This window comes from Protopterus annectens, chromosome 17.part0 (assembly GCF_019279795.1).
Source record: "Protopterus annectens isolate FY-2018-M chromosome 17.part0, PAN1.0, whole genome shotgun sequence".
NCBI lineage: Eukaryota > Metazoa > Chordata > Ceratodontiformes > Protopteridae > Protopterus > Protopterus annectens.
In genome coordinates, this window is record NC_056751.1 from 36937266 (window position 1) to 36948325 (window position 11060).

The 11060-nt window shown below is 37.8% G+C and overlaps 1 protein-coding gene across 1 annotated transcript in view; it reads right to left on the bottom strand.

Annotated features, from left to right (window-relative positions):
• The window catches only part of WDFY3 (WD repeat and FYVE domain containing 3), a 5086165-nt gene that overhangs the window by 509743 nt on the left and 4565362 nt on the right, over positions 1-11060 (bottom strand). The window contains exon 53 of the mRNA XM_044059488.1: positions 10131-10284. Within this exon, the coding sequence (XP_043915423.1) occupies positions 10131-10284 (154 nt within the window). The remainder of the gene's footprint in view (positions 1-10130; positions 10285-11060) is intronic.

The window sequence follows — 11060 nt, forward strand, 5'->3', positions numbered from 1 at the left end:
TGATTTTTTTTACAAACTTAGAAGTAGCCAGAATAAGACGTTTTGCATTAGCATTACGTTTCTAAAGGGTATGACGTCTCAAACACAAATGCCTGTCATTATTTACAAACTGAAGTCTTCACTGATTTGCCAATGAATTGATAGAAAATCATAATTTTATTGAAAATGGACCTAAAAAATATGAGGCAAAAATCTGGCCATTCTGCGAAAACATGTATAGTTCAGTGGTATGGGTGTCAATGTTGTTTGTTTGTCATTTATATAAATGTAAGATTGTCTATATCTTATGTGATAATTTAATAAAGATGTTTGTTTATTAAAAAAACAGACCTTTTACTTTACTGAAAATTCTCTGACAACAAAACTAAACATGTTTTCAAAACACCACCATCCCCAGCTAACATAGAACAAACACACAAAACTATGTAAATTTTAACAGATGAAGTTTAACCCTCCAGACAGGAACAATTTCCCAAATCCATACCCTAATCTAAATTTAGGATTACCCATGCTTAGGCACATGTTACTGTTTGTGCTCCCACTTACAATGATTGCTGTCTGTTCTTTTCTCATCTATTTTTCCCCTCACAGATGTGACAAACAGCTTGTATGCTTTCAGAAAACATTAATTTTTAGCCCTAAGAAGAAGTGCAGAAGGATACATCTGGTTCTAACATCACGTCCCCAGATCACACCCCAACAGCCACAACCCTTCCCTTAAATCTACCAGAAAAAGTCCTCAAGGCACTGTCCATGGCCAAGAACACTGCTTTGGTGGGGCCTGATAACATACCAGGATGCTTACTCACCAGCCAGAAACAGGACCCGTCAACCCCCCCTTCAGAGACTCTTCAGTATCAGCTTTTACTCATGGTTTGTATCAGACATGCGGACGACTGCAACAAACATTCTCCTGCACAAAGGTAGGGTATCAACTGACCTAGATCTATAAGTCTGACTAGCCTCATCTATAAAGCTATAGAAACAGTCATTATGGAATTGATAATGACAGATACGGATGGCCAAAAAAAACCTAGATCCAAACTATTTTGGTTTTGTCAAAGACAGATCACGCCTACTTAATATGGTCAACTTCTCAGAAAGGGTTGCAATGAAGGATGACAAATCTGTGCACACCATCTAGACCTCACAAAGGTGTTTGACAACATCCCCCACTTGGACATAATTGATAAATTCATAAATATATATACACACACACACTTACGTGTAAATAACTTGTGGGCTAACAAACTGGCTCACAAATATTACCCATGAAATTAGGGTGGGTGGATCTACCTCCTCCATCTGACCTGTCACTAGTTGTCTTCCTAATTGTTCACTCCTTGGGCCACTGTTCTTTGGCATCCACTTCAAGGAGGTCAACGTTAATGTTAAGGTCTGATGGCTGTCCAAGTCTGCAGACAGATGTACATATGGTGCCATTACAAACTTTCAGAAGATACCAACATCCTTCTAGAAGACTTTTCACAAACAAATAGCTTGAGTCAGAGCCATGGCCTAAAACTAAACACCAATAAATGTAAAACTGTATTCTTCATGATGACCAATGCAATTATCGTATTGACAACACAACCCTGAAAACTGACACACTACTACGGGACCTGGGAACCTATGCAGATTAGTGGAGTGTCAATCACTAAGTATCCAGTGCTGTAAGGTGGTCCTTTTTCATTGGCTAGATTAGTAAGGGTATGGCATCCATGTCCAGGGGAGTGATCATTCCATTGTACACTGCATTCATTAGGCCAGTTATGAGGTATAATGATCCGTTTGGTATGTACTTGTCCAAACATCTGACACAACTGAAGCAACTACCATGCATTCTCACTAAGAAAATCAACAGCCTAAAATCGCAAAAGCTGCACTGATTGTCTCAAAGACCTGTACCTCTTACTGGTATATTTCAGATGATTGAGGGGTAATCTCTGCCTCACTTACAGAGCCTCTAATGACCCAATCCTTTCACATCTATTACACATCTGCAGAACCATTCACTTGAGATTTTATTCTCTTCTTCAAATGAAATGGAACATGTTGGAGGACTATTTATATTTTAAACAAAATAGCACTTATCTGGAATTCTCTTCCTCCCCATATAAGGCAAAGTATGTCTCTTACTCTATTCAAGAGTAATATGAATGAGTGGGTGCTCAGTCTATGATTTTCAGCATCCAACAGAAATAGGCAAAAATAAGACACTAAACAACCTCCCTATCAAAACCATCACTCCATTCAAATACCTAGGTATACAGCTAGATCAAACACTACGTTTTCAAGTTAACTTAACAGAACTAGAACAAAAATAATACTCACTCCTGCTGAGGGTAGTAAAAGTTCAATAGTGAGAGAATTGCCTCTGCTCCAGTTTGTGCCTCAGTGTTTTTATATTCTGCTTATCTTTTATCTGCTTAAAGTTGCATTCTGTGACTGCCTCATCCCCTCACTAACATATTACGCTAAAGTTTCTAAAAGAACTCCAATAGTGTCTTTACTTGATTGGATGCCTCCATAGCTAGCTTGATTGAATTTTTTTTCCCAACCCTCCCAGAATTTTGGTGTGGTGGTTTTATAAGACTGTGTCTGGCCTCCATCCCTTATGGTAATCTAATTTCCAAAGTCCTTCACTCTCATCTTTCGCTGCTATTGTCAGTTATACAAGCTACTTATGTACTCTTCCCACCCATGGTTTTCCACAGATCCATGATACTGAGTGCCCACCCTGCAAACCAATATTGCTATTGAGCAAACCTCTTTTAAGGCATATTGTCACTGGCTCATTTACCCAGAGGTCGACAAAGCTTGGAGTCATAGCTTGAGTTCCAGAAGTGTTTTACTTGCCTCCAGTGCCATCCAGGCATTAGTTAAGTACTGCTGATTGCTAAATCGCACTTGCTTAAGTTATTCTAAGTAACTGCTATTGTTTCCTACATTTATGCGTGCATTTCACCATATTTTTTTGTAAAAAAAAAAAAAAAAAATTCCTCTTTCTCTTACTGTCTTGAAATCATCTTCAGCACAGGATTTCCAGCTAGTTGTTTAATTGCTGTACAGCATAGCATTTGCGTGTCTCATACTTTGTTTTTACATTAGGAGGACTAGCTTTATTGTTTGTGTGGCAAGAGGTGTTTGCCTGGTGTTTATGAGTTGAGAAATCCACAAAAGGACTTGTAGTGTAGTATTTACTGGCCAGAGAACTAATTAGTTAGGTTTCTTTTTATATGCTGCTTTTTAAAATTTGCGCGTTTGCATAAGTTAGCAGTACCATGTATAGCAGCAAACACCTAGAAAGTGAATTTTCCCTGTAGAATGGCCCATAAAACTGTACCCTGTAAAGCAGCAAAATACAGCAAATGACTTGTATGCTGACAAGCACTGTGCAGCTAAGCTGGGTGTTGAGTGGCAGTATGCACAGATTAAGTTGAATTCAATGTTATGTAAACATTACAGTTACAACAATTTAGTACTGTTTTGCATAATTTGCACCAATAAAGCATCTTTATCACTGTGCACCAACAAAGCAATAATCCCAATACACCAATCCCTGCAGCTCACCAAAGGACTGGACAGAACAGTTACGCAGTTTCATAACTTCGCTGTAGCCAGCTTGGCAAATATGGGCATCTTGACACAATATAGCAATTAAATTAAACTGAAAAAACGAGTGCAGCGAAAGTAAGATGAAACACAAGAGTTTAATTCCAAGTGGGTGCACACAAACGGATGAGCGCTTTCACAATAATAGCTTCTTCAGATCCTTCTGACAACCCCATAAGTCTGCTCCTTATATAATTGATCCAATTAATCAAGAAGTGCTCATCTGCATTTAAAACATTAGGACAAGTACATAAAAATGTGTATAAATACATATGTATGAATATAAAAACATATATATAAAAAATACTTAGATTGCAAACATATATAACTAGGTGGATTAAAATAAATAAAAACTAGAAATATATTCAAAAATACATCTGCGAAACATTGAATATAAAGACTATGTATACAAAAAATCCATCAGATATACACATTTAGCAGTGTTCAACACATGAAGCTGATATCATAAGATATACTTTTATTACTTTCATAATGACTGGATTGGGCAGCATAGGTGTATGTGAAACATTCAAATTATTTAATGTTCCTACGCTGTCTCAATTTGGGTTTGATTGAGGCCCTATCGTTCAAACCATGTCCCCTATCTGCCTTTAGTGTAATAATCCAATCAGTCTCCTTAGCTTCTGTGAAATTCATAATGTCACCACCCCTCTTATTAACAGTAATGATCTCTAAAACCCTGAACAGAAAGGTATGATCTCCATCATTAGAGGCTACATGTCTCGCGAGAGCATTGTGAGGGGTACCTTTCCTTATGTGGTAAATGTGTTCCCTCATTCTGTCCCATAACGGACGGTTGGTTTTACCAACGTAAAAGCTCGGGCAAGCCTGGCAGGTGGCTAAATACACCACATTCGATGTCATACAATTTGCATCTGCCCTAGCAGAAAAAGTAACATGTTCATCTGGATGTGTAAATACCTCACTGCTATCTATGAAGGAGCTACTAAGGTCGAGTATGCATCCACCCTTTGTTTTCAAGAACATCATCAAAGGACAAGCTATTAGAGCTTCGAGACTTAATCCCACCAATAGTGGCTTTTCTTCGGAGTTAGAAAATCTTAGGAATAGATTATTAATCCGGGGATATAATGATGGTGAGATTACCTCATATTTAGAAGAGGCAGAGAACTTACGTTCCACTACAGGTTTACCATATTTTGGACCCAGAAACCAGCATGAGGTGACTGGAAACCATACAACATGTGCACCTGTTAAGTTCTCTACTTACTTTACCTCTGATTTATACGATCTGAGGGAAATTATTAATAGGCACTGGGATATTCTCCTTGTAGATGATGAACTGAAACATATTGTGGGGGAGACACCAAGTTTTCTATATAGGAATAAGAATAACTTGAAACGATTACTGTGTCATCCTAGATCTGGTAAGACCATGATGAATAATGGATATACTAAGCCCTGTGGTCACTGCAACTTCTGCTCCTTCATAGATAGCAGTGAGGTATTTACACATCCAGATGAACATGTTACTTTTTCTACTAGGGCAGATGCAAATTGTATGACATCCAATGTGGTGTATTTAGCCACCTGCCAGGCTTTCCCGAGCTTTTACGTTGGTAAAACCAACCGTCCGTTATGGGACAGAATGAGGGAACACATTTACCACATAAGGAAAGGTACCCCTCACAATGCTCTCGCGAGACATGTAGCCTCTAATGATGGAGATCATACCTTTCTGTTCAGGGTTTTAGAGATCATTACTGTTAATAAGAGGGGTGGTGACATTATGAATTTCACAGAAGCTAAGGAGACTGATTGGATTATTACACTAAAGGCAGATAGGGGACATGGTTTGAACGATAGGGCCTCAATTAAACCCAAATTGAAGCGAGGAACATTAAATAATTTGAATGTTTCACTATGCTGCCCAATCCAGTCATTATGAAAGTAATAAAAGTATATCTTATGATATCAGCTTCATGTGTTGAACACTGCTAAATGTGTATATCTGATGGAATTTTTGTATACATAGTCTTTATATTCAATGTTGAATATATTTCTAGTTTTTATTTATTTTAATCCACCTAGTTATATATGTTTGCAATCTAAGTATTTTTTATATATATGTTTTTATATTCATACATATGTATTTATACACATTTTTATGTACTTGTCCTAATGTTTTAAATGCAGACGAGCACTTCTTGATTAATTGGTTAATTGGATCAATTATATAAGGAGCAGACTTATGGGGTTGTCAGAAGGAAGCTATTATTTATTGTGAAAGCGCTCATCCGTTTGTGTGCACCCACTTGGCATTAAACTCTTGTGTTTCATCTTACTTTCGCTGCACTCGTTTTTTCAGTTTAATTTATTTGATTTATCACTCACGCAGTGCTAGCGTTTACTTGTGGAACGTTGGACCTTGGCTACAATATAGCAATTGACTCAACAACCACTTTTAAAAAGAAGCAGACACTGTATGTGATAGGCTTACTTACCAATGACAATGGAGACTAAACTCTTGCATACAAGCCCACATCAGTTTTTCAAAACCACACACACAACACACAGCACACATATAAACTAACATATGCTGAAGCACTTAGAAGCAATTTTTCCAAATAACAGAGATCACCTATAACACCTGCTGTCAAAGCTATGCCTCAGCAAGCCCAAAGGTAGTTAGAAGAAAACGCCTAACACCACACATATTGTCACTCTCAGTGGAGCCCCAAACAATAAGCCCTTAAGACAAGAAAATGCACTTCCCAGATACACTGATGCCAAGGGTGAACAAAAAGTTAACCGTTAGTTGCTCATCTTGAGCGAGGATCCGCCAGATCACATACACACTCAAGACATTACACTACAGGTACCAGTATGATTCTATCATTGTCCATTTAGGTATAAATGACCTGAGATGTACATCCCTGGACTACATGAAGAGAGACATTTTGAAGCTTTCAGGCTAGTATGAGGCTAGCATTGACAGCATATTACCATCACTGATGATGACGCCACAATATGAGCCAAAAATTATTGCTTCAACAACTGGCTGACTTTCTGTTATTAACTCTTAAGTAGATTCAATATTTGTCAGCTTGGGAGGACATGGATGGTCTGCATCTTTCCCCTCTAGGCTTTTGATTACTGCCTAAAACTTTATCCACACTCAGTGTATTTTTAAGGCAGTGCCAAACTGACAACACTACTATCATAGCAAAATCAGCTAAACTGATCCTCAAGGTGTTACTGCTCAATGTCAGCAGCCTAAATAAAAAAACTCCACCAATATCAGTCAATATGCATTATTTCTGCAGAAGTGAAAGTCATCTGAATAATTCCACATTAAAGAGGTCTATAACTAATGATGAGGTTGCTGCTAGAAAACTTTATATTTCACTATTTCATCTACAAATTCAGTGCCTGCTGCTCTTGAAGAATAAATTGCCTATGTTACATTAAAATGTTGGTAAGTTGATACTGTTGTAATACGGAATGGATGGCAAATATGGGCCCAAAACTTTGGCTAGGCTTGGAAAGGCCTCATGAACAGTAGCCTAATAACTTCATATGATCCTATGAAACCAACAACAGGTTCATAGTCCCTAGGCATCTTGTCCAAAGGAGGACACACTCAGGGCTGCAAAACCCTCCCCCTTAAAGTACAACACAGTATCAGCAATCCCTCTACATGGTGTGGCAATAAAACCCTCAACCTTTTGCATCAAAAGCAAGCATGCTCCCTGTTGTGCTACTAACACTGCTTTCAAATTTTATAGCACAATCACTGATGAGCATTTGCTACACAAAACATTTGCAGGAGGTACAGTAGCTCACACTAGCTTCATGGGTTCTCTTTGTAAGCCAACTGCATAGGGATTAACATTTTTGTGGAAGAGTTTATGTTTGATGCCTAAGTGTGGGGTGGTGTTGAATGTCTTATCAAGACCTTTGCAAGACACAATTCAGTTTTCAGAAGGACAGCTCTTTGTAACAGATTTTCTCCAGGAATTCTCTACTCTTCCTCCAAGCACACACAACCCTCCTGCCCTTTTACTTCAGAGAAGCAAAACAAAATAAATAAATACATACATAAATAAACACATAAATAATTAAATAAATAAATAAAAAGACCCTACTGATAGTTCTCTTTGCTTTAGTAATCGGACACCTTGATTCTTTTTACCCCTTCAGAGAACTCAAAATAATTTCTAGTGCACATTTATAACACATGCCTTACATCTAACCATATGCCCAATGTGTGGACATCAGCACTAGTCAGGCCTCTGCCCATATAAGACCAATAAAACATTCCACTTCTGCTCATTATCTGTATTGCTAGTATTAGCTAAAAATCTAGGAAAAAAATATCTATAGCCAGCTATCATCCGACCTGCAATAATATCTTTGAAACAGAATGGATTTAATTTGGGGAAAAGTATAGTGACCATTCTGTGAACCCTTACAGAAGAAATTCTGCCAAGTATGGACAAAGGCAACCTAATGTGAGCGCTATTCCTTAACGTCCTATTTGACTTTGTTGACTAGTCCCACTCATCCACTTCCTGATCTATCTTGGCTAGCTGTCAGTCCCCATGCCTCTGCATGATTCAGAGATTTTTCTGTCCTTCAGATTCTTTAAAGTAAAAAAAAAATGGATCAGTAACCCCAAAATATTCTTCTCTCCAGTAAAGGGTCTCTTTTTTCTATTTTTATTAATACCATTCTATCGGACCTTTACCATCTGAAGCCCAAAATTGTATGCTATTGGTTTCAGTACTTAGTAGAGCCTATTTTAAATGCAAAACATTCAAAACTGAATAGGTCAACACTGCATTGATATTATAAAAAAAACAACACATCAAAATGCAGTATACTGCTAATCATAGCACTGTGCTAAATGCTGCATGCATTTCCCTTATTCAACCAACCATGCTTAATGAAATCTCGCCATAACTGTCTAAAGTCAACTGGTTGACACGCCATGATAAAAGCTTGCAAAGGCTAATTCACAGGTTGAAGGAAGTCAACATGCAACAGAAATCAGAGATACCAAAAATACTGCCTGCAACAAAGATGAACTGACAGCCAGTGTATTATAAAACACCGTTTCCCTTGCAAAAACAAGAAAGAAGAAGACACAACAGCAGTAAAATAACAAATGCACTAAAATCAACAAGGAACTGTGAAGATGTGTTATGCATCAATAATTCAAAGTCAGCAGAAGTATGACAAAACCTAGTAAACAGCAGATAAAAACAATTTTATCACTTCAGTCGTTACCGCAACCGCAACCGCAATATCAGCACTGATTTATCAAGCCGATATTGCACTACTGCACTATCAAGTTTTCATTTTAAAGAATTCTCGAGCAAAGAAGATGGGTACAGGGGGATGGCATGGCTAATTTTAGTGAGACAGAGAAAATGTGATGGTTTGCTTATAATTTCTGCTAGAAGGTGGCATTTGGGAAGTTCGTGGGCACATCTTGTATGTTTTTTTTTTCCACGAGGTGACTCTTCCAGATTGCTGAAGTTTTTCCTATACCCTTACAGTCAGAAAAAAATGCTAGACTGTTTGTAACATACTTCTTAGGAACCAATGCATGATATATATTAAATGTAAATGGAAGAAGCAGTTACAAGCAGACTGAAATGCCTCAGATGTCTGTAATTACGGTAAACATACCTGTGGTAAAAACAAAAATCTTCACCCGAAAACACTTGTGAGATAAGTAGGTATCGTAGTAATCCCACAACAAAACAGATGCGTCTAGCAACTTCAGTGAATAGAGTAGTTCCCATAGTCAGTCAGCATAGCATTTGTATTGGCTGCAGGAACCAAAAATTAAAAGAGCTCATATATAATTAATAGTGTGGGCGTTCCCAGGGCGAAAGGACTGAAAGAGGTGGCTCATGAACAGTTCTTCAACAGCAACTAAGCAAAAAGTGAAACATAACATAGGGCGTTATTACCAAACAGTTTGAGTGCCCATATGTTCTCTACAGCTCTGCGAGACTGTGATACGCTTAAAGATGGCTCACAGTACCGGAGCTGTAAGAACAGCTAATGAAAAAAATTGTCGACATCGTGATATAGGATAGCAGAAATAATATGGTACAATGTTACGTTCAAAAGATGGGGGAAAAGGCAGCAGGTAGTGGTCCTTTAAGAAACCCTCAGCTATAAATACCAAGGGCTTAATATCTCCACAATGAGCCACAGTACACAGATCAGGTGACTGAGGGAACAGCAAGCATATTCTGATATTCAATATCAGATAGCTGGCGTCAGCAAGTATTTGCAATATGCACACAGTGATAAAAAGGAAAACATGAGAAATCTCTCCAACAATCAATAAAGTAATTGAAGTGACTTCCAGATTATTTACAGATCAGAGATTTGATTTTTTAAATCACTAATCACACAGCTCATACAAACTCCTAAATACATCAAGTGGAAGACTAGAGCAAAACATATTTTAGAATGTCATGTAGTTATGACAACAACCCACTTTCACATACCTAGGTCAAAATTATTGGAGTTAAGAAGAAACTCTGGAAGGTAAAAGAATTCTGGGATAAGCTCCTTCACATCAGCCATATTGTGCTTCGAAGCTGAATACCAAGCCTCTCGTACATTGTGAAACATTCTGTCAGCAAGATCAAAATGGCCTCCCTAGAAGGGGGAAAAAAAGAAGCAACCATTAATACTAACATTTTGCCATGCAAATAAAGATATAGCAAGAGTTATCAACCAAACTCATTACAGCCGAGTGACGTCTACAGGTGTTTCTGCAGTTACCTCCTACTGCTCCTCTAGGCGTCAAATATTGCCTGTTCATATTTGCATTAATAATTCCAAAACTATGTTACATACAAGGTATCAGAATATTTTATCTTGAAGCATACATGTTGGCAAACACAATTGCATTGATATATGACCTCTGTCAGTGACTATATGTTAGTGCTGTAAGGTGATAACTTAATTTTTTAAAGGCTGAAGCCACACCCACTGGGAGTTAAAGGTACACACTCAAAACAGCTCTCCTGGAGGGAATGGACCAAAACAGATGGGGAAGTAAAATCATGAGACACTTCATTTTAACAGATCACTGTCAAGTTTGGGGCACTGAAAATGTCCTAATGGCAAGAAAATACATATACTACATTATACATTTTGACTGGTTCCCTTAGGGAAACAAACTGGATGCCGATACTGGTGTAGCATGACATCACAAACCATAACAGTAAGGTATTTCCCTCAAAAATGCATCTGCCTTGTGTATTGTCTAAAGCTGGGGAAACGAAGAATGTACTATTACAATTTTCTGATAAAGTGGACCTATCTTTAATGTTTTTATTCATTAATTTTCTTACATTTGCTTTATCATATTCAAGGTCATTGGTCAATACAGCCTATCCAAACAAAGTTGGAGGAACACCAATTCATTT